Below are 25,388 nucleotides of genomic sequence, written 5' to 3' on the forward strand. Positions count from 1 at the left end.
TGGGAATATATATATATATATATATATATATATATATATATATATATATATATATATATATAACGATTGTACGGAAAAACTCATACGAGCGGCACAATAATGGGCTGACACAACATAACACAAATAGAAAAGAATAGACACATAAAAAGTCTCTCTTGTAGAAGGCCCCTGAGAGGGCCGAAAGCTCGAACAATTTACCTTGTAAGTGTTCTTTTATATATATATATATATATAAATATTATATATATATATATATAAAATATATATATATATTTATAAATATTATATATATATATATATATATATATATATATATATATATATATATATATGTATACACATACATACATACATATATTCCGCGGGTTGCGCATATTTGGTTTTTGATTTTTTTGTGGCGTTTTTTGGTATTTATGTCTCTCCCTTATCCCGGAGTGTTCGGCCATTTTGAACGTTGGGACGTGTTTTGGCTTGTCTTCTATTTTTGCTGTTCCAAAACCTGGATCAAACAATCTGAATCAAATTTTGCGTGAAAAACGAAATTAAGTACGCGGGCGCATTCCGAATGCTGACTGTGGCATATGGAGAAACTGCCTTGAACCGGAGCAAAGTTTAACGGTGGTACAAAATGTTCTCAGGGGGCCGAGAAGAAGTGAACGACGAAGAGCGTGCCGGACGCCCGAGCACGTCAAAAGCAGACGAAAACATTGATGAAGTGAAGAAAATAGTGTTGGCCAATCGTTGGAATATAGTTAGAGAAGTTGCTGAGGACCTAAGCATATCGGTTGGCTCGTGCCATTCGATTTTTACCAACGATTTGGGCATGACACGGGCCGCCGTGAAATTCGTACCGAAAAACAGCAACGCATTAACATTGCTAATAAGGTGTTGGACTCTGTTCACGACGACCCAAATTTGCTGCAGAGGGTCATAACTGGTGACGAATCATGGGTTTACGGTTATGACGTGGACCCTAAAGCTCAATCATCCCAATGGAAGCTGCAGCACGAGCCAAGGCCGAAGAAAGCGCGGAAAGTTCGGTCGAATGTAAAAGTTTTGCTTACAGTTTTCTTCGATTACAGGGGCGCGGTGCAACATGAGTTCTTGCCACAGTGTAGAACGGTAAATAAAGAATACTACCTGCAAGTTATGCGCAATACGCGGGAAGCAATCCGCCATAAACGCCCGGATTTGTGAAAAAACAAAAATTAACTTTTGCACCATGACAACACCCCTGCTCTCACATCGTTACTTACGTGCCAAAAACAACACACTTATGATGCCGCAGCCACCGTATTCCCCAGATCTGGCCCCCAGTGACTTTTTCTTGTTCCCGAAACTGAAGAGGCCCATGAAAGGACGACGCTGCGCTACGATTGACGAGATAAGGACTCCATCGAAGGAGGAGCTGAACAAGACCACAAAAAATGATTTCTTGAAGTACTTCGAGAATTGGAAAAAACTTTGGCGCAAGTGTATGATATCAAATGGGGATTACTTTGAAGGGGACGAAATAGATATTCATGAATAAATAATTAATGAAAATACGAATAATGAACGCAATAATGAATTTTGAAAAAACACGTAAGTGGTGATACTTTTTGAACAGACTTCGAAAACATATATGTATGGATATGTATGTATATATATATATATATATATATATATATATATATATATATATATATATATATATATATTACACTTTTTGAAAGACTCACGGACGTGAATAATAATGTATAACACTTAGCACTAGTGGACACAGACAAAAACACAGAAACACACAAAAAAAGAGACTCACTATTTTTCGAATTTTCGGTGGTCGTTGCCACCTTTATCAAGGAGGAGAGGGACAGAACTCAATCTGTGAGTTCTGTCCCTCTCCTCCTTGATAAAGGTGGCAACGACCACCGAAAATTCGAAAAATAGTGAGTCTCTTTTTTTGTGTGTTTCTGTGTTTTTGTCTGTGTCCACTAGTGCTAAGTGTTATACATTATATATATATATCTATATATATATATATATATATATATATATAAGGTAATCTACCGGTTAAGGTAGGTTTTTGGAAGGACACAGAGCTATTAATAAATATTCTGTGACTCTATTCTATTGTTTCAGGCTTCACTTCGCGGAAGTATTTAATATCCATACTAAAAAGAAAGACTCGTACTTTTCGTACTTACGTAAAGTACGAGTCTTTCTTTTTAGTATGGATTCTGTGACTCCTAACAAAACACAAAATCCAGTATCCTACTCTATATCAGGTCCCTGTTCATCTCTGAGTACTTCCTTCCTCCCTTCATCCCGTCCAACATCACTACACTGTAATGAAAGATCTGGTGCTTTCCCGGCGTATTAGTTGGGTGAATGTTTCTCGGGTCTTCATTTGAAACTTTTTGGCGGAACGGCAATCAGCCCTGATGACGATGACCGAGTCGGGAATCGAAACGTCGGCAGCTATGGAGCCATTGACCCGGTGGAAGACCCGAGAAGAATTCACCCATCACTATACTGTTCCTTCCCTTTCCTCGTTTGCCCAACATTCTCCCCTCTATTACCGTCTTCAACATCCCACTACCGGTCAATACACCCTTCATCCATTTTTCCTGCTTCCATAGGATTTCTCCCAACAAGCCCCTCTCTTCGCCCACCATACCAAGCACTTCCTCCATTTGTTTTCTTCTCTGTCCATTTCACCTTCTCCATCCTTCTCCAAACCCACATTTCAAAAGCCTCCAGTCTACGTCTATCCTCCTGCTTCATATGACCACGTTTCCGCGCCGTACATAGCTACGCTCCATATCAAAGTTTTTACGAGTCTTTTCTTGACATCCTTACTCAACGTCCCTGTCATCAACTCCCTTCTCCTTGTGAAAGCCTCTTTACCTAGCGCAATTCTTCTCCTTACGGAAAAAGATAAGGCAGGGGCGGCGGGTTAGAAAATGGAATGTAGAAGCATTTCATGGTTTGAAAAGGAAGGAGTACAAACAGGCGGCAGAGAAAATCATAGAAGATGGTAAAGAGCTAAGTACTATCGAAGAAAAATGGGAAAGTATCAAGAAAGGGTAATCGAAAGCCGCAAAAGTCACCATTGGAACCGTTGACGCTAAAAGGATTTGGAAACCATGGATCACGGATGAGATGATTACAAAGATGGATGATCGGAGAAAATGGAAGGATGTAAATACAGAATCAGGCAAAATGAAGTACAAAGAGTTAAACAATAAATTGAGGCGGGCAACAAATAAAGCAAAAGAAGCATGGTGGAAGACGCAGTGTGAGGATATTGAAAGTATGCAGAGGAAGGGCGAAAGCGGTACGCTGTAAAGCAAAGTTAAATCTTTATCTGGAAGTAAGAAAGGGAGATTAACGATTGCAGTTAGAGATAAGGCGGGTAAGGTAATAGTTGACGCAGGAAAGATCCAAGAGAGATGAAAAGAATATATAGAAGAACTGTATAGTAAAGAGCTTAGACCAACAAAGTTAGACATTGAAAAGGAACATGACGTAGAGGAAGATAGCTTAGGTCCAGGCATACTAGACAATGAGATAGAAAGGGCATTAAGGGAGATGAAACTAAATAAGGCCGTGGGGGTAGATAACATTCCCGTGGAACTTTTAAAATGCTTAGGAAAATGTGGGAGGAAGAGGCTATATGGGCTGATCCGCAGTACCTGTATTTATGAGGAAGGAATCTGGCCGGAAGGCTTTGTGAGATCAGTTTTAGTTCCTATTTCGAAAAAGGTAAAGGCTACATCATGTGAGGACTACAGGACAATAAGTTTGATATCCCACGCAGCTAAAGTTGTTATCAGGATCACAAACAAAAAGATAGAGAGTAGGGTAAATGATTACTTAGGGGATGACCAGTTTGGGTTTAGGAAGGGGAGAGGTAGGAGTGATGCCATTGCAGTAATGAGATTATTAATGGAGAGGAATATAGTACAGAACCAGGAGGTATTTGCCTGTTTCATATATTTCGAAAAAACGTTTGATAGAGTCAATTGGGAAAAACTAATGAGTATATTGCAGAAAATAGGAATAGATTGGAGGGAAAGGAGGCTAATCCGCAGCCTGTACATGTCTCAGACTGCTCAAGTACGAGTGGGGAACGGGGAGTCCGGATGGGCAGTGTTAGGAAGAGGTGTAAGGCAGGGCTGCCCATCGTCACCGTTGCTGTTCAACCTGTATGCAAAGGAAATCATTAAGAGGCATGGGACGGACTGGAGGTAGGAATGAAAGTGGGCGGGGAATTCGTAAAATCAGTTAGGTTCGCTGATGACCAAGCTTTAGTTTGTCAGTCAGCCAAGGGGTTGCAAACATTGCAGAGTGAATTGGAAATTCAGTGCGACAGGTATGGGATGAGAATCAATATAAATAAAACAAAGGTTATAAGATTTTCTAGAAAGAAAAATGCTAAGGTTAACATTGTAATAGGAGAGCAAAAACTAGAGCAGGTAGAACAGTTTACGTATCTCGGAAGTGTTTTGGACCAACACGGACAAAGTAATAGGGACGTGAGGAGAAAAATTGCGCTAGGCAAAGAGGCTTTCACAAGGAGGAGGGAGTTGATGACGGGGACGTTGAGTAAGGATATTAAGAAAAGACTCGTAAAAACTTTGATATGGAGCGTAGCTATGTGCGGCGCGGAAGCGTGGTCATTGAAGCAGGAGGATAGACGAAGACTGGAGGCTTTTGAAATGTGGGTGTGTATTAATTATCACCTTAAAACACCTGCACGACGCTTGGGTGTCTCTCACGGGAGATTTAAACGGAGAAGCGTCCGCCGAGGAACGTAAGTACCTTCTCCGGAGGTAAGTTTAGCGGCGTTCACATCACACTGGAGATCATTAACGTGGCGTTAATCGCTCCGGCTGCCACTCCTCTTTGGCGTTGATTTTATTTTTTTTAGTCCTTCCTGCCAAGAGGGCATTAATTATTCCGGGGAAAGTAACCCAAGGGAATCGGCCGCATTCCTCCGGAGGGGATAAGGGTTGTGGAGGAGGGAGGGAGGGGCGGAAGGGGGGGGGGGGAGGTTGCTCGTTTGCCGCGGCAACGGGATTTCGACCTGGGAACGAGTGTGGGGGCGGGGGGGCTCGGCGGGAGTGGGCCGGCGCCGCGTTCGGATATGTCTCGGGAACACGCGTGCTCATCAAGCGCGATGCTGAAAGTGAATCGAGGGGGCGGAGGGGGAGGTACGTGGAGGGGGGCGACTGTCCCTCGAATGGGGCGGCGAATGGTCACCATGGACGCCTCCGGCCGCATCATCGCCCACACTCCCGCGGCAAGACATCGAAGACAAAAAATAGACAGACCTTTTTCTTATTTGAAGCTTCTGCCTAAGAATCCAAAGCAGAGGCTGGGACTGGGAGGGAGGTGGAAGGAGGAGGTGGGGGGAGAGGAAGATGATCGTGAAATCCTCTGTGGTAACGACAAGTTCATTGATCTGCCAAAGATAGTTATTTCTCCATGATACTGAATAATGAGAACCATTGCTGGCGGTGAAGGAGTTTAATTGAAAGTTGGTGAAATATACTGAAATGCATTTAAAAAATTTAATTATTATTGAAGTCACTTGGTTAAACAATGCCACCCAAATATGAATGTTCGAAACGTTCTGAAAGGAGTCAAATGATTCATCCATCCTCAATGAATAGTGGCGCTCGCTTGGATGACTTTAAATTCTGCCTCGGTACTTGATTCATTCACCTCATTAATTGCGGAAACCATTTACCTTAGCATCTCGGACGTACGGATGGAAGAAATTCGACGAACATCCGGCACGAAATAACTCAAGCAAGGAAGGCGTTTGCGACGACAATCCAAGTACAAGGATGAAAGAATACCTGTACAGTTACAAGTAAGGAAGCAGTGCGTGTAAAAATTGGCACTCTATGCATCGGAGATGTGGGCCAATGGAAAAGCAGACCAGGGAGGGAGAGGAGCTCTGGAAACCTGATTCCGGGGGTCCGCCGCGGAAGGAGGGTGCGGGGGGAGAGTGAAGGCGACGGAGGCGATGCGCGGTTAGGAGCAATCAGCGGAGACCGGGAGTGGTGAGAAACAAACATTAATGCCTCTCCCTCGAACATATCCACGCCGAACGATGGCACGACGGAATATTAACGATTCAAGGAGGCATGATAGGCGAGTGGGTAGAGCGAAAGGCAGCTCACTGGAGGGGACCCGGGTTCGATTCCGGATAGTGACCATTTCAAGGGCGTCGTCCGCATCCAAATCACGCATGCAATGGCGAGGCCAGGCAACTGCGCCATGGAAAATCCTGCCCCGATTCCGAGCATCGGGCCCTGGTCTTGAGCGTGGGACATATCAGCAATGCCCGCGGGGCATCCTTGTGTTTTCAACAGAGCCAGTGTAGGGGTGAGCGAGTGGCGGGGGAGGGGAGGGTGGGCGAGGAGGGGAGATCGGAAGGGATACATCAGGGGCCTTATGAAATCTACCGTTAGCCTCCTTGGCAAAGGAGGAGAACCAAAGGGGAAATGAGGTTGGAGGAGAACGAACGGAGGAGTGTGGGAGGAAGACTTGGGCGTGAGGAAGTACATACATCGAAATATTCATATCTTCCGGAGTATATGAAGAAAATAAACTCTCGAAAAGAGGGTCGATGGTCGTACTTACGACGTATTTTTGCGAAAGAGATTATAATTATAAAATAGGATACTCCATAAAATACCCGATTTCCCTTAATCCTTCACCAGCTTCAGGTTCTGAATTCTCCAACTCCTCCCTTGTCTGATTCACAAATTATCTGATGCCAGGAGGAATTTATGAACTCCTCTTCAGACTACATACTATTGTCAAGTGCCGCATGAACTGCTATCGTGATGCGTCGCAATGTCCAGAAGTGCTCTACCTGGGGTTTAATCCATACACCGAGTTAAACACCAAAGATTTCCCAACCGAATTGCAGTCGTCGTCAACTTCTTCATTACACTCGGAATGCAACCAAGAGGAGGAAATTCTTGGTCTTCAGCATCACTTCCACGGATCACTTCGCAAGGAAACCGTGTCATGCATGCTCTAAAGTGTCTACTGATTTGCTGCAATTGATAAGGGGCTGAGTCGATTTTAAATAGGTTTTTATGTATGTCTACGTAAATTAACATTTACGACAAGCTCATGAAACATTTGGTATGCTTTGAGGATAAAAATGATATATTACTGATTAATTGAAGTTTTTTAAGACATTGGACCAACGCAAATGGATCATGCGATACACACACACACACACGTGCGTGCGTGTGTGTGTGTATCGCATGTATCGTGCGTATCGCATGTGTGTGTATCGCACACAAACACGCGCGTGTGTGTGTGTATCGCATGAACCATATGCGTTGGTCCAATGTCTTAAAAAACTTCATTTAATCAGTAATATATAATTTTTATGGCAATGATCTGATGCCAATCAGATGTGGCAGGTTCAATTCAATCGCATGTGGCGATCAATAAAGGATGATATAAAATGAGAATTTCATGGCATAATGATGATCATATTTTATATTCGTATGAACTATTTAAAACGAACTTGTATCATACTTTCAAGTACAGCAAAATTTCAGCGGGTCTGGACAAGTTTCAATTAACGCAAAAGTTCAAAATAGGGCCCCTCATTCTTTAAACTCCCAACCATATGTTATGGTATATGAATTACTCTCACCAATTACAGACAACTGGAAATATTAAAATCAAATATTCACACTATCCACACCGAAAAGATTCATCGAAGTCAGCAACATGTCAACGACCCTACTGAAATAATAAAAGAAAATGCCAAATAAGATAATCATAACAACAGCCGACGACCATAAATATACTAGTTTCACATGGGCCCTGAGGCCTGTCTGGGTCCTCCCGCCTCCAACCCCGCCTCTCCCCCTCCTCCCCCCCCCCCTTCTCCGCTCCCTAATCTCTCGCCCTCCACCTGCCCACATCCCTCCTAACCTACAAGCCCCCTTTCCCCCCGGATTTCGAGAGGTCGCTTCCCCGTCGCAGCACGTGGGTCCCGGCTACCCCTGGCTTCCACCCAAGCGGGGCGAATTACCTCCATGGAGGGCCACCTCAATCAACTCAACTGCCGCGCGAATTGGGCCGTGGGGGCGCGAACATTTTTCTAGATTGTCCGAAAATTACAAACGAGGACGTTGAAAATTATATTTATTTCTTCTTCGGTCATATTTCTTCTTCCTTTCGTTCATAATCGCAATACGGACGTACCTTTGCAAATTTTACCTCTCCTTCAGCCCTTGCACCTTCCGGAGGACCGTCATTTTACAGTTGAGGAGATTTTAGTTGAATAAAGGTTCACGTTGAAACGGATGACTTTTTTGCTCTTAATGAATGCCTAACGACGAAACAAAGTCAATATGGTTTACGAGAAAGAGAAAAAGTTAAAAAAGTTAAATATAGTATTAAAATAGGAGTCCATAAACTAGAGCAAGAGGGACAGCGTACCTATCTCAGAAGTGTATTGGGCTAAAATGGCAATTAAAATAGCGACATAGACAAGGCGCTGCGTTAGGAAAGAAGCCTTCACAAGGAGGAGGGAATTGATGACAGGGACGTTGGGTAAGGATGTTAAGAAAAGGATCGTTAAAGCCATGATATGGAGCGTAGTTATGTGTGGCGCGGAAACATGGTCACTGAAGCAGAATGATAGGTATAGATTGGAGACTTCTGAAATGTGGGTGTGGAGAAGGATGGAGAAGGTGAAATGGACAGAGGAGAAAACAAATGAGCAAGTACTTGGTATGGTGGGCGAAGAGAGGGGTTTGTTGGGAGAAATCCTATGGAGGCGGGAAAAAAGGATGACGGGGGTATTGATCCGCAGTGGGATGTTGAAGACTGTGATAGAGGGGAGAATGTTAGGCAAACGAGGAAAGGGAAGGTACAGGATAGGGATGTTGGAAGGGATGAAGGGAGGAAGGAAGTACTCAGAGATGAAGAGGGACTTGATGTAGGGTTGGATGTCACGTAGTGTTTTGCTTGGATAGGCTAGGGAATAAATCGTTGGACCGTTTTAAAGGCGGTGTCCCGCGACAACCAATCTTAAACGGTAGATTACCAATAGCAATAATATGTTCCTCGCCGAAACGACGCAGCATTGTTGAGTGAGTGGTGAGGTAAATGGCAGGAAGAACCCCTGATTCAAATCCTGACGATGCCTCGGTGCACACCAAGAAAGTATATTTTGGGTGTCATACCACCCTGGGAACATACAGCCACACCTAATTACCATGAAAACTTCGAACGCCATGCGTGGGTAGGACTTGCCACGAGATGGAATAGTATACCCAATTCCGCCACGGTGAACTTGGAGCCACTTGCGGACTTGTAATCGAACTGGCAAAAGTGTCGACTTATGTCGAGCCGACTCGAGCCACCACGGACAGCGGAAAACCTCACCACGTAAGCGAACAGCACAAGCGTTAATATCATAAAAGAGACTTAAGAGAAAGGCCCTTAAAAACATAAGGGGCGACATTTCCGGGAAAACCTTGCGACTAGGAAAAAAGTGTCTTTCATTCAGAACAGTGGCTCCCATTACTTCTAAGGCGCGGTTAAATCCTCGGAGAAACTGTAACTTATTCTCGGAATAAGTGATGACAAAACGACAAATAATTCACTCGGTGAGATTCGAGGATAAAGGTGTTGAGGATGACGCGAATGCGGCGCCAATTATCTTGCGCATGGGCCGCCGCATTCCTCCCCACCGCTCTTCTGGGCGGCCGGAAGTCGCCCGATTCGGTTTTGCGGAAGGACAGGCGCCCCACCCTCGTGTACCCCCACCCTCGTGCGCATCCCCCCCTTACATGGCCACACCTAGAGTACTGTTCCTATGCTGCCGTTAGAAACGGCAGCATAGGGACAATGCTACTGCTTACGTCAGGCGGCAAAACGTAATTCCAGACCGGTGACGTCCGTCGAGGAGCGCCAAACCATCAAATTGTTATTCAATATATCCAAGAGACTTCTCGGGAATCAAAGTGAGTGATTTATCGTCTACACATCTCATATTATTTTCTGTACTCCGAAATACTTTAATGTAAAAATAATCCATAGGACGGCCATCAGATGGTCGAGAAACCCAGAAGTCATGGTGTAGCATTTGACGTTACTTTTGTTTTTTCAAAATAATAAAAGATATTCAAACCTGCTCCGCGGTAAGGTTGTAGGAGAGAAGTCAACGTCCAAATATAGGAGGGTAACCATATCAAATAAAATAATTATGCTAGCCAGTTCCAACCCGAAGGTGAGTTTGGTTGTTCTCCATATGGCGTGTGAAATGCACACATAGGCAGGATATGGGAGGGGGTTCCTTTCCTTGTGTCGGATATGGTTTCCCAGGAAGACCTGGTACCCGGAAAATCTCACTAATTGGGTCAAGCTGCAGGTGCCCATACAAAAAATGCCCGGAAATCGAACCCGGGCTTTCTGGTCAATAGTCCACCGCGGGACTACCACGTCTCCCGGAAATACTAACTTGAATGGATTGGGAAGAAAAATTTCAATTGAAGTCTGCTTTTCCTGTCTTAGCTTAACATTTTGGCCAATTAAAATGACGATGAAGCACTAGTCTGAGAATTAGGAAACAGCTCATAAAAGCGTATGCATGGCATTTACTTAAATTACGTATTGAAACACGCCCGAAAGAAGAAATACCGAAAGCAGAATATAAGCGACGGGTATGTGGTGCTACGTTGGGACGATTGAAAAGAAGTGGACGAATCAAGTGATAGGAAACCATCTCAAGATTGAATGAAGGAAGAAACCAATTAGAATTATTTTCAATTTTCGATTAGAATTCCAATTAGAATTATTTTAAATAGTTCGTTGAAGGTGGTGGTGGGAGCAGTCATAGGATGCAGAAGGGCTAAAGATTAAGAATAAATGACAAGAAACAGGTGATGGAAGGCGTCGATGCCAAAATGAAAATGTCAGTGCAATAAGGATGTGAGGGAAACGAGAGAATACGAGAGACATTATATTATTGATGAGTGAAACAAACCAATCCATAGATTACTCTTCCATGATGAAGAAAAAGTAATTCAAAAGGGTAAATTAACGACAAAATCAAAAGAGCGTTAGAAAGACAAGAATTATTTAAGGCTGGTGCTAATATTTATTGGAAGGAGCAAAGAAGCGTAAAATTAAGAAAGCAAACACTCGAGAAAATTTTGGCATGAGGGAATAAGAATCGAGAAATAAAAGCATGTAAAAGGGACTGAACTGAAGCGGCACAAGCGATAGAGTCTTTCGACTAGATGAATCACTTTCTGACAGCAAAGAAGAAGATAACTCCAGATACCAGGACACGATTCATATATTAAATACGCAAACGATATTCATAAATAAATTCATACTCGTATGGAACTAATGTTCAACCAGATTTGGGTCAGGAATGCCTAACATATTTTTAGACACAGGAGGTTTGAAACAAAAAATGCGAAAGGAAAACTGGACGGGAAGGAAAGGGGAAAATTTCGAATCAAAGAAATATTAAGAAGGCACTGGCCGGAGTGAAAAGACAATAAACTCGGGGAGAAGGGTGTTTCTGGCAAAAGAGTAGCAGGCTGACTAAAACGATTATTATGGATTAATAATGATGGTAAGTTCTCGAGAGGAAATGAAATAATATTGATGATCCATTCAGCGATAGGAAGTAGATCCGTGATCGGCGTGCGACGAGTGTTTAGACGATCCTAAAAGAGTGAGCCGAATTATTCATGAATGGACATTTGCTATCGCATGTGTCAGAAGTACGCACATAGATGTTATATAATTCAATATACGATTCGTACTACAATAATTTGGATTACTTTGAGGCGGAGAAAATATAAAGTGTTGTCTTTTTTAGCGCAGAAAGCCCTGTTTATTCTACCTGACGTTATGAAAATAGCATCAAAGAGTGGCAACTTGCGCTTAGTCAATGTAGATAAGTTGAGGGAATAGTGCGAATTTTGAATTAGAAAAGGCTGCATGGATTTTTGAGGTGAAAACACTCACTAATTGGAAACAAATTGGAAAAAATGCGACTGACGAATTGCGATAAGCATTTAAAACATTTCGAAATGGTTAATGAGCCTGGTCCAGGAACACCAAACATAGAATCGATGACGGATACACCAAAACTATTGCTTGAATTATCTTATAAGTTAATGAATGTATCCCTTTTTAGAAAATATATTGAAAATAGGATATGACCTGATTGCTTTGGAACGATCATATTCTCAAGAATTCTTACGAAATTTGCAAAGAAATTAACTTAATATTACAACTCATATCGTAAGCAACTCTATATTTCCACATTTAATCTATATTAATAAAACTGAGTATATTGCATAATTTAGTAACTCTTACGTTAATTTTATGTTCTAAATATTTGATTTTCATTTATGCTCCGCATATTTATAAACATTACCTTCTCGTTCTAATTATCAATTTTGTTCTCTTTCATTTTGGCCATTGAATTTTTATAAAGGTGAAAATATATGTCCTCAGTATTTATGCGGCGAAGTAAACTTTATTAATTTCGAATTTCCTTTACCAAAGTACTTTTTCATTCGACATATTTCAAAACTTTCAAAAAATATCTTGGAAAAAATAAACTATTTTGGCAACATCCTCTCCCACGGTTAGCACTGATTCTTTGACTAAGTGTAACATTGAAGTGAACATCTGTTTGCCCCTGTAACATTCATTCATTTAGGGCATTCACTGGGGAAATATTTTGCGCCAGATATAATTCAGGCCATGCCAATTGTATTCCTCATCCACCTAATTAAAGCATCTTGTGGAGAGATAAATGTGGATACAGCGAACATTTCCCACTATGCATTGCGGATATTTTGAATTCTATGCCTTAAATATCTTATGAACTAAGCAATTTCCGTATCAAAGAGCATTGTCAACAAGGAATCCAGAGAAATAGGGAGTGATTTCAATTACTTACATAATTTTAACCTAAAAGAAATGCCGGTTCTAAAAGAGCGTTTTAATAGATTTAAAAATATTCCCATCGACATTTTCACAGTGACATAGGCATCGAATATAGGATATTATTTACAAAAAGCACTAACGCAATGCTACGCAAAGTACTACGCTCTCCCCGGGCCTCATAAATACAAGTATTAAACCGCTGGGAGAGTTACAAGTTTTTTCAGGAAGAAGAATTAATCCCTCATTTAAAATGAATCCCATTATTTATTCTATGATGAGGAAGAAGCACGCTCGGAGAAATCTTCAGCGTGGCAATTGATACGAATACGGGTGGGAAAATATCACTCCCAAGCAAGGGAATTGTGTCCAGATTGGCTGTCGGTAGGAATCAAAAGGATGGTCGCGGGGGAGGGGCGTTGCAAGGGGGGGTCATCTAATGTGGGAGCAGCGGAGCTGCGGACGTGGAGGCATTAGTTATGGATGGAGGATGTGAGTATGGAGGGCAGGCGACGGAGGCGGAGGGAGGTGGGGGCGTGAAACGAAGGGTTCTCGTGGGGGCGGGGGCAAGGATAAGGGGGGAGGACGACGAAGGACGCGCGCGTTCAAATCTCCGCCCCCGGGAGGAGAGTGGGTGGTGATTTGAATGCCGGAGTAGAACGGGGCGCAACGGCACTCGCCCTGCTGCTCCCGCCCGCCCGCCTGCGGAGGGAATCCGTGTCAGTGGGCTCAGCTTCTCTCCTCAAGACGGGCTCCAGCGCTCTCCAGCCGTTTGTCGGTCAGGGCGATAAGTGGACCGCCGCCGCGCCCTCTTCTTCCCTTACGGGCGACGGCGAGAGAGTCAACGCCACTCGGAGGAGGCGACGCACCTGCGTCCACCCTCCCTGATCCCATCCCCCAATTACCAAACGCTGCCCCCTCCATCCCCCCGGGGGCGGCGGCGGCGGTCTTACGTGGGAAGAACCACCCGTCGAGGTCGCCTCCCATGAAAAGGGGGGCCCTTGGAGGGAGGGGTGGGGATCAAGGGAGGGAGGGGGGTTTCGGGGGGTGGCTGGGATGGGAAATGGGGGGGGAGGAAAGGGTTTGGGGTGGGGCAATGGGAACTGGGAGATGAGATGATCCTGAGAAACGGTTGACCTTGATTCGTGCCACCACTGGCTCCTTGACCTTCATTGCGTCCCCCTTTGCCCAACCTGTTCTCCACGGAAACACGCGTCATCGAAGGAATACGCCACGGTGAAAGAAGGCGAAGACCGTTATGAGCGTATTGATATTGAGAAAATGTCAAAATCAATGTCAGCTCGTCCTGCCCACTGCCAGCATGGAAACTCAAAGGCGTTCTCACATTTAACGACTGTTGTAAACGTCCAAGTTTAGACGAGAGGTAGACGCCCAGCAGTTTAAGCAGATTTCATTTTAGTGTAATTATCCGTGGTGGGGGTCCAAGAGATTCGTTGTTACTTAAGTGCCAAAGGTTAAAATATCGTGAAGATATTTGAGCAAAATTCCGTCATCCTGAAACACGTTTGTATTCTGTTTGAGTTCACCTTTAAATTTTAGTCAAAAGTAATCTCTACGATGATGAAACATTATTGATCCTCTTCTCAAAGAATTGAAAAACTTTTCTTAGACTTGTCAATCTTTCAAAAATATCAGTGAAATGAAGCGTGAAAAAATGTCATGAACACTACACACGCAACCATATCAAGCCTTTAACAACATTTTGACGGTAACAGTTGAATAATTATAAGAAAAATGGAACAAAAACAGACAAAAATGTACGACTTAAATTATCGTATGAATAATTTTTAAATATATAATTTTTAACACTCGGAAATCATTGCAAATAAAGTGCTTTTACTTGTACTATGCTAAAGAAAGGGTAGGTTTGAAGTCTCATTCTAAACACGAGTAATTTAGTTAATCTAAGTTTCGCATAGTGGGGGGAAAGGATTTCAGCTTCAGCTGCTTTTTAAATTTAACCAGAAAAACCAACCATCTTTCCCACGTGTACATCTCCAATCTCCACGAACAAGTAGAAATGCTGATGATGGAATCATATACATGCTAGCATATGGGGATTATAAACAGAAATATAGATAGTACCACGAGCCGAGACTTGAGTGAATTAGTATAATTATTATTGATTAAGAAATAATTATTGCCAATCTCACTCACAGGGGATACCATCAATTAATTACATTCGATAAGAATGTTTTCAGCAAATGACCCAGATATTACTTTGAAAATTCAGACAAGTCTCGGCTACAGTCATATAAGTCATTTAAGAACAATACAGCAGTCCATGAGTCATCCGTCACCATTTATTGTCTTTATGGCCCATCAGGTTACCCTAGGGCCACATACAGTCAGTCTCCAAGTAATCAGTTGAAATATTACTTTGAAAAATTTTACATTACATAGTCATTAGTCAATGGGAATGAATGGATTTGACTTCTAGAATCAAAATTGACAAAATAACATCAGGGCCAGGCTGGAAACACACCTGTAAGGGTCCTCCTGTGTCTCGTCCATGTCTTTTAAAATGTACAAGAGATAATTGGGACATATATAAAAAAGTGCAGAGGTTTGGTAAACCATTCCAGGCCCACCGTCAGTAGTCCACGAACGTCCACTGATGAAAGCACTGACTGGTCAGACCTACGGTGATGAGTGCACATCGTAGGCTTGAGTTAACCCAGGCTTTCGGGATAAAGGGCCAACCGCTTGACGGTGGAGGAAAGGACTTTGCGATTTTCATTCTCGCGATGGACAAGTCGGGCGGGTCGACGAAAGGTCGTCCAGCAGCCCTCATTCGCGGGAAGATCGGTCGTTCAAGTCTCCGGCGATTCAATCGGTTCGTCGGGGAATCACAGCTTCCCGAAGCTGTGGCAGTTCAATAAATTATGCAATAAATTAAAAAATAAATTACCCCATTTACACGGTATCTGAGCAGCAAACAGAGTCGAGTACGACCGCTGGGGAAGGTTGGTTTAGGCGATGTAGAGGGGAGTTGGGAAGGGAGGAAGGAGAGCACTTTTGTACGCGATCTACATGCAATCAATCAGTTCTTCCACACGCCATCCACCACCACCGCCGCGTCCTTTGCCCCCCCCCTCACTAGCAAAAGAATGCGGCTCATCTTTTCTCTTCTGCCTCCCTTCCCCACACACTACTCTCTATCCGGATCCCGTCAGTGATTCTCGATGGAGTTACTAATCGGAGGTTGTTGGGACTCACGTGCTCTTGCGGCGACGTCCGTGTCGTAGTCGTCGTCGTCATCGTCCCCTTCCCCCTCCTCCTCCTCATCGTCCTCCTCCTCATCGTCCTCCTCCTCATCGTCGTCGTCCTCCTCATCATCATCATCATCGTCCTCCTCCTCCCCCGCCAGGTCTCCCACACCCAAGTCGTCGTCGTCGTCGTCGTCATCGTCGTCCTCCTCGTCGGCGGGGGGTGCGGCGGGCGCCACGACTGGGGGCGCCACCGCCGCCTCCTCCACCGCGGGGGCCGCCGCCGTCTCCTCCTCCTGCGAGGACCCCGGCTGTCGCCCGTCGTCCTCCTCGAAGGACGCGTCTTCCGCCCCCGACGACGTCACCTCGTCGTCCTCCTCCTCTTCGTAGGCGGCGTCCTCGGAGGGAATCACGGAGGCCTCCAGGGTGGTCACCACGGAGTTGGTGTTGCCGGCGGGGGCCGGGGCGGGGGCCTGGGCGGGTGCTGGTGCGGGGGCCGCTGCGAGGGGCGTGGCGACGGGGGCGACGTTCCCGCCGCCGACGGTGGCCACGCTGGGGGCCTCCACGGCTTGCACGGGGCCGGCCTCGTCCTCGTCTTCGTCGTCAACTGAGGGGTCAGAGGGCGCCATTAGTGAGGTCGGGAACGGGGCTCCCTCCCATGCGAGAGAGATAAGGATCCGATTCACATCCGAGAATTAAATTCTTTTCTTAGGATTCCATTGCGGTAAAAAATAATTACGAATGAGAATTAATGGGTTTGTTCCTCTGTTCCTTTAACAAGACAGTTGAAGCTTAAAGTTCAACAACTGGCTCTCAAAGAAAGAGATGTGCGGTATTCATCTTTTGCATAGTATTTTTCCTCTCAAATTGTATTCGTGGCACATTACCCGTAAAGGCATATGCAGGGAGAGAATTGATATCAGGAGCACTGAATAAAGACGTGATGAAGAGATTAGTATATGGGATGGTTGGAGACGTCATTTGGTGGAAGCGATTAATAATGGAAAAGAATTTACTTCTTCCTTCCACAACCGCTCTTTGCTCTTCCACAAACGTTTGTGGAAGAAAGAAGTTAATTTTTTTCGAGATTAGTAAAGACTTACATTATGAGCAGTGGGCTTTGTGGATGCGAGACCTGATTTTTGAGGCAAGAGAGAGATCTTAGATTGGAACCTTTTGAGATATGGGTGAGGAGAGGTTGGAGAAAAGAAGTTGGACACCGACGAAGACAAACGCTGTGGTTTTAAGTAGGGGGGGAGAGGAGTGAAGGGGTTGCTGCTGGGGAAATCATAGAATAGCAAAGAAAGCGGATGGAGGAAATAGAGAAAGGCAGTGTTTGTTGGAGGCCTTGATAGAGGGGAGAACGTTGGGTAAGCGGGGTAGGAGGAGGAAGCGAGTGGGATTTTAAGACAGCATGAAGGTAGGCAGAATTAACAAAGAAAAGGAGAAAGGAATAATATAGGGCAAACAATAGTTAGTTCCTGCGATATTTAGCAGAAAATAGTTATCAGGGATCATTCAAAGCCTTTGAGTACTTAAAAACCTTTTTGGACCGTCCTGCCCTCAAAGAGGTAGAATAAATTAAAGAATTCCCCTTAAACCTAGCATTTTCCAGATACGTCCACAAGGATTTTAATTTGATTAATAATGTAATAAGTCCGACTATCTTTCAATGCTGACCTCTTGAGCAGAGGGGAATGATTGCAATTTTGGCCGAGAGGGTATTATGAATGGATTACGTTCAGTTTCATTTTTTGAATTACCTCGCCTTATTTCAAATATGACTCTCTGTTTCATGAAAGTTGATGTCCTTGCTTTTTGTGACGGTAATTGAAAGCCAAAGTTAACGCATCATCTCTTCTCTCTGAGTCCTAATTTGTTACTTTATCCCCACATTTTTCCGAATTGAGTTTATCCAGTAGATAATTACATTAATTGACTATCATGAAGATTTATTTAGAAATTCTTCAGTAACTTTTATTTATTCCACAGGAAACTTTGTTATCATCTAATGCAACATATTTATGTCACAAAATCAATATTTTAGTTACTATAATTTTTAGATCAATGGCCAAAATTCGTAGCTCATTTTCTCTGAAAAATGTCCAGTGATTAAAAACTGAAATTAGTCATGATCAATGTTTTGAGCATGCAGATTAGTGTTTCGTTGTTTGAAAGTGCCGGAAATTAGTTTGGCCGTGTTATGAAGCATTAGAAGAACGCTAATACTGAAGAAATGTTAAAGCATCATTTTTTAATAAGCACTTTGAAGGATTGAAGAAGAATTACAGTCCATCTGAACGGGTAGAAAAACTCCTTTCGTACGGTTTTAGATCACCATTGCGATGAACATGGCCGAAGGATAAGTGTATTAGAAAGAAAGGTGAAAGCTTTCTGTAGAAGTAATAATTTATTAAATATCATATAGCTGTACAACAATATTCAAAACATTTCATTTGAATGATATGTACAAAACACCGTTTTCAAACAGAACAAGCAATATGCTTCAGTTCAATAAATACAAGAAATGCCACCTCAATAATTTACTAGCAAATACAATTCACATCTTCAAGTTCGTCAACTTGCATCCCGTTCATTACACCTGAATTTTCACTGCAATTTAATTGCAATGTTTATCTTTGGCTACTGTTTTAATTAACTTAAGACCAAGCTGCAGGCGAATCTGAATGCCAAAAGGCATTCGGATTTAATTGAAATTATCAGTATTCACAGAATGAAGTAATATTAAATAAATGCTAAAGTAAATGACTTCCAAGTGTGAACGTGAAAATAATTAGTGTTGCCGAATGGTCAAATTATCAAAGAACTCTTCAAACAGGTGCGAAATCAATGCGGAACAACGGAAAAACTCTGCGTTCGACAATTAAAAAAAACATAGGAAAGAATGAGGACACATCTAATACAACCACTACCATATGTAATTATAAATTAAGAACTTTTGTACAGTGAACAGGTAATCCGACATCGTTGGCTCGTTATGACATAAAATGCTCTCTGCAACGGAAGCATTTTACTCAAACGTAATGTACAAAAATACAATAAAAAACTAGGAGAGGGAGGTGGCAAATAATAGTTTGAGTGCAGTAGATGGGGACGAAAACGTCTCGAGGAACGAGGTAGTGCGGGTGGGGCGGCCGGGGTGAGGGCTTGCCGCGACCCCGCGGGGCATCAATACGTAAGAAAGTGACCCCCCCCTCCGGCAGCGAGGAGGAGAGTTCTCGAGCGGTCCGCTCCGGCCGCACCCAGGCAGGAGGAGGAGAGAGGGGGGGGGGGAGGGGCGGTGTTTGTTAACTACGCGGCCAACCCACCTCCCAGGATGTCCTCAAAGAACCTTTCGAAGTAATCTTCGTCGTCGTCGTCGTCCGCCTCCTCCTCCTCATCATCATCGTCATCATCGTCATCGTCATCGTCATCGACGCCGACGTCAAAGTCGTCGTCATCGTCGTCGTCATCGTCGTCTTCCGAGGAGGAGGCGGCGGGAGCGGCGGGGGCGACGGGGGCGGCGGGGGCCACGGGCTGCGCCGCCGCCGCCACCACCACCTCAGACGCCGCGGGGATGTCCACGGCCTCCTGCCGGGACGACTTGAAGGTTCCTTCCGGGGAGACCTCGGAGGACCTCTTGAGGGGCGAGGCGGCGCACAGGAGGAGGCACGCGGCCGCCACGGCCAGGAACAACAACTTGGTCATGTCTACTGCGAGCTGCTGCTGCTACTACTGGTGCTGCTCGGGGGGAAGGTCGTTGGTGTTGTGAGAGAGGGAGGGGAGGGGAAGAGAGAAAAAAAGTCCCGCTCAGTGACAAGAACCAATGGAAAATCACAATGCGTTACACTCATTCAAGGATCAGGGAATGGGTTTTCATTTTTTTCTGCAAGTCTGGGAAGTGGGAATGGTGGTGGGGGGGAGGAAGAGGGTGGCAAAGACGAGGGATAATAGCTTATAGCACTTTGACTGATTCTCCAAGAAGGGGGGAACTCTGCACGGCAGTCTTTGATTTTTAGCATCCTACTTGACTTTGAATTTGCGGTAGACTGACGAGGACAATTCAAAACACTTAGCTTCCCTTCCATGCCTCGACACGTCTTCATCATTGCATAAAACCGCTTTCGTGCCTGTCCTCCTGATAACCCGAATTTCTCTCTGTTTGAAAATCACCTATTAGATACACGGTTTTTCAGAATGACCTATCACAGTAAGCTAATTAAGAAGGAAACAGACTTTTACAGACAAGTTAACATTTTCAACAGATGCTAGAGAAATAATTCGGAACTTACAGCAATCAATTGTCGTCAGTACCGCTTCCTAAATATGTAGCTGGTATTGAAAATAATGAACAGAGTTCTGAATAAAATGACTTAACAGCACAGTGGCTAAATACATGTATATGCGATACATACAGATCATCTTCTGGACAATCATCTCGTTAAGACGAGGATTTTTCTCTACCCATCACTTACAGATACCACCCCACCTGCCCACCCGTAATGATAAAGCGAGATAATGAATTAAAAAACAAGGTAGTCACTTCCCGGAGGATGTGCCAAACAGTCGACCTTTGCCACCATCCCCGAAAGCAACCCGAGCAAAGAATAGCAAGATCATGAATTATAAGTAAAGCTTTAGTGCGAGTGACGCCGCATAAGGGGACATCTGTGCTCTAAAATTGACAACGACGAATTGTAACAGTGCGAAATGAAAAAAACAAACAAACCATTGTGATTTAAGAAGGTCGTGGCCTGCAAGATTTAAGTCCGTGATTGAAATTTGAAAACTAAAGTCCAAGCGGGATTTAAAACTTCAAAGGAACACGACCCTTCGTCTATTTTCCCGATCGAATGTTAGAAGATTATAATCTCTCCCCTTCTCACCGAAGTGGGCCATGCGTCCCAAAAGAGGTCTAGAGGGAAACTCTGACAAGAAGACAAATATGAGGCGCATACAAACCAGAGGATTAAGATTTGGGAAATCTTTCGCGTCGATCCCTTCCCGCGGGTGAGACACTCTTCAGTTTAAAGACTCGGGAGGCGCGTCGGGGGTTAATATGGACACTTATCGCGACACTGGCTCACCGTGTGTCACTAGCTCGAACTTTTGGCCGAATTTTTTCGAAGGGAGAGAAGGCGAGGCGGGAGGGGGAAGGCGCGAGGAGGGTGGGGTGGGGAAAGGGGGGGGGGCGTTGGGTGGCGAATGAGGAAACGGGGCTAACGGCAGACTTCCTCTTCGCCCTCCACCGCCCCCTTCCGCCCAAAACACCTCCCCCTCCCGCCCCGCTCCCCTTCCCGATATGTAGGGGCAATGATTTCCCATCCCCTGCCTCCACCCTTACCCATTCCTCAGCCCGCCCTCCGCGACCAAGTCCTCTGGCTCCCCGATAACCGGAGGGGCGCCCAAGGACCTTCGGACGGACGGAGCCGCGACGTGGAGGGGGCGACCGAGTGCCAGCCCCCCCCCCCCCGTGGGTTGCGGGCGGTGGGGAAGGGGGCGATAATGGGGTGTGCTCGGCACCCAAGTGGTCGGAGTCAGTGACCCGAGAAGTAAACACGGAAGGATATCGAGAGGAGCGGTTTTCCACGGCCGGGATGCCCTGAGAAAGCGGATGGAGTATTAGGCGAGCAAAAACCGTTGATCCCCGGTTGCTGCCTAAAAGAATCTTGGATTAATGCCGTTCGACCTCAGATCAACTTGAAAGAATTCTGTCGAGGGCAAACAACCTTTACCGAGAACATTTTAAGTGGGAATAATGCCAACTGATCGACAGATACGGTAGCTATGCACGGAACATTATGAATTGACAAAATTTCGCCCTAGTATTCCAATAATATTCGATTCGAGAACTATTTTAAGACGTTTCATGATTCGAAAATGGTCCTAGTCTTTTGATCGATGCTGTACATGGTGAAATAGATGTCATACAAGAAGAGGATCCAAGCAGGAAACGATCGCGTATCTTTTTTCTAGGAAGCACCAACAGAAAAAGGTTATCCAGCAAAATATCCATAGTGGTTTGTCTTTCTTCACAGGTGTGATGAAACCGTTCGAGTAAACTAGCCACCGAATCGCACCTCGAGCTAAAGAAAAGTGCGTGGAAACATCATTTCTCATGCGCCACTTTGATCCTTGGCACTTCCATTCGGGACGGGATTTCGCGATCCTCCTCTTCGAGACACACGCGAGTCGCCGGAAACACCGGGATTCAAATTGGCGGACGCAGTGCGGCGGGGCACGTCTGCCGGCGGCGGAGGAACACAAACGGGATCCCGATACGGCGACAAACAGAGAGGGAATGTGGCCTTTTTTGAAAGGAGACGTGGGAGCGGTGGCTTAAAAAACCCGCGTGGTCGAGGTGGAGGAATGCAAAGCACGAAGACGGAGGAAGGATACTGTTAAGGGCGACGGGGTTGAGACGAGGACAGCGGATTGGAGGTGGTGGTGCGTTTTACCTTTCGTGCGACGCGGAGGATACGGGCGGGATGGCCACGCGGGCTCACGAGAAGAAGCGTGGATTGAGGGAGGGAGGGAAGGAGAGGATGCCAGGGGCCCAAGGAGGTGAAGATAGGGGGCGAAAGTGGACCCGGGGGGGGGCGACACTAGGGGGATGCGCGGATATGTCGCGCTGGCGCTCACACTGTCTCAAATGGTCCCTCCTCAGGAAGACACTATGTCCAAAAAGCAGGCAGACGATTCAGTCTTGGGCACTACCGTCGAGCAACAGAACCAAGGCAAGGAACCCGGAAGGCTTATATGTAGCTGGTGACGTCGCTCGACCTGCGCGCCGCCGCTGTATCGCCTTGCGCAGAGCAGGAAGGAAGGTCATTGCCGACTGGTGCCGCAAGTGGGAAGGAAGGGGGGGGGTTCTGCGCGGATGGAGGAAGACAAGATCGAGGGTGAGGGGGAGGGAAATTGACGGGGGAGATGGCACGCAGCGGGGATAAAAAGGAAGGTGGTAAGAGAACGGGAAGCAAATGTACTGAGCAAACACTCGCGCCCAGCTCGAGGATCTTACGTTCCCGGCAGAATTAATACCAACAGATGAAAATGGGCGGAGTCGTTGCCTTGGTAAGAGATTGTCAAGAGGGAGCATATCATAATTAGATTTCCAGGAAGATTTTTCAAAAATTGACGGCTTCCAACATTGCTGTGGTTTTAACGCCAAAGAACACCGAAGCTGTTGAAATCATCGCTGGGGATTTCAACGAATGCGGAGACGCCAACGGCTGCTGGAGCTGAATCTAGGATGTCACACTTGTACGAGTAGTACTTATATTTTGGTTACAGGCGTCGCTGAATTATCACGCAATTATTACCAGTGCATGATTAATGAAGAAGAAAATCGACTAAGAAAATTAAGTTTAAAAATGCAACATTTTGATGGTTGGATTGACGATATTTCCGATACTTCAGAATGATATATGATATAGATAGAAATCGAAAATAATAGTAACACATTAATTTTACGCTCGAAATACCAACCAGGTTCAAGAGGTACCAACCACACTTTGATAGTCATACAAGTGATGAGTTAAACCGGTAAAATTTAAATGAAGGAAGACTAATTCCACTAGATTTTTTATCTTTCCTGTCTGCGACGGGACCATGGTCGTAAAAAATAAACATTCTAGTTTAATCTGCAAAGTTTCTTCATTTACGTGTACGCCTAGTATGAAAGACTTCCATCAAGTACCACCAGATACATTGTAAATGTGTTTGAAAAAATTAGTAGAAAATATATCACACTTGAAGGAAAAGCAATCGCATATTGCAGCTGCCAATATCGCTGCATATTGCCGCTCAAGTTTTGTCGAATTAGGAAAAGACAGATAATTAGACCTAAATTTGATTATTCATTTATCCACTTATTATGTTCTGTGCTAAAATTCAGAGAGGAAGCCGACGACCATCTTCGATGAGATGAAATGAACCTCTTCTCTTCAAACCTTATTTGATCAACGCATTGTATATTTCATAAAACAAGTGCTAATTGAGAAATGTTATCTCTAAAAATACGATGAGTCCACATAGATTTATGAAATCACTGAACATATGACGGACATATCCACATTGACCAGAGGATAAGAGGAAAAAAATTCAATTCCGAGTAATTTCAAATTGTGTAGCCAGCGTCAAGTAAAATCTGAATCAATGCACACTTTTTCAAAACCACTATCGTCTAAACTTTGCCATTTATATTCACATTCATATTTTTCAATTCTTTTTTTTCATATGTAGGAAAGCACTATTCCTCGTTCCTCCACGTAAATTATTTCCTTTGGCTTTCCTCCCATTATACTTTCCCTTCATTCTTAAAATTTTTGAGCCCACGCCTCTGTCAGAGTGAGATTTCCCGGTCTCGTCTTAGCCATAACTCGCTTTTAAAGCAACAAATCAGATCTTTCTTTAGGTTATTAATTAAGTGCCGACATAGAGCATCAAGGAGTCCTTAACTTTCTCCTCACCGCAACCATGCATTCCCCTTCCTAAAATACCGCCCCCGAACATGTGCTACACTGGCAGTGCCGCCACCGAGATAAATAATAACAACACATTGCCGCCTGTAAGTGCCCGTTTATGGATATTGCTTGCTTTCACGACCGATCCGGCACCCTGCTTGTTCCCCTCTTCCTCGGAAACCTGCGTTCGGGACCACTCTCGGGTGCGCGAGTGCACTGTGGCTGCATTAGAGGGATCCAAAACCCTGCACCACGGCAGTCAGCAGATGAACATTAATTGCGCGTCGAGACGTAGAACAATGCCCGTCATCTGACCTGCCTAATCACTCCCGAATTCTGAAACACGAAAGTGGGGTAAATATTCTGCGGTCGGTCGGCGAGTTCAGTAGTCTTCGAAGACCATTCCTCAGCGACGTGAATTCGAACGTGACTCGCCCCTCCCTCCCCGTCCCACTCTCACTCCCTTTCCCTTCCACGCTCCTCTTCCTCCGCAGCTTCCTCGGGCCTCACCCGGAGGAGGAGAGATGTAGGCCAAGGACATAAACTGGAGTGGACTACTGGTCCACGAGACAAGAGCGGACTTCCATCGCACCAAACGGAACGTTCGATAACAATATGAGGAAGCTGAGGGATCGCAGCGAGCATTCTTTCGCTCTCCTCGCGCGGTGCCATGGCGCCCACCATCGAGAGATCCCAGACTCATCGCGCAAGCTGGTGCTCGGAGACGCGGCGAGAGATT

At 44.8% G+C, this 25,388-nt stretch overlaps 1 protein-coding gene across 1 annotated transcript in view; it reads right to left on the reverse strand.

Moving 5' to 3' along the window:
* LOC139695796 (uncharacterized) overlaps positions 1–22,906 on the reverse strand; it is a 37,929-nt gene extending 15,023 nt beyond the window's left edge. Inside the window, exons 1-3 of the mRNA XM_071594583.1 lie at positions 22,827–22,906; positions 19,514–19,925; positions 16,195–16,791 (exon numbers count right to left, since the gene is read on the reverse strand). Of these exons, the coding sequence (XP_071450684.1) occupies positions 16,195–16,791; positions 19,514–19,892 (976 nt within the window). The 5' untranslated portion in view covers positions 19,893–19,925; positions 22,827–22,906. The remainder of the gene's footprint in view (positions 1–16,194; positions 16,792–19,513; positions 19,926–22,826) is intronic.
* Between the last annotated feature and the right edge of the window lie 2,482 nt (positions 22,907–25,388).

This window comes from Hetaerina americana, unplaced genomic scaffold (assembly GCF_022747635.1).
Source record: "Hetaerina americana unplaced genomic scaffold, ioHetAmer1.1.p SCAF_64, whole genome shotgun sequence".
Classification (NCBI taxonomy): Eukaryota; Metazoa; Arthropoda; class Insecta; order Odonata; family Calopterygidae; genus Hetaerina; species Hetaerina americana.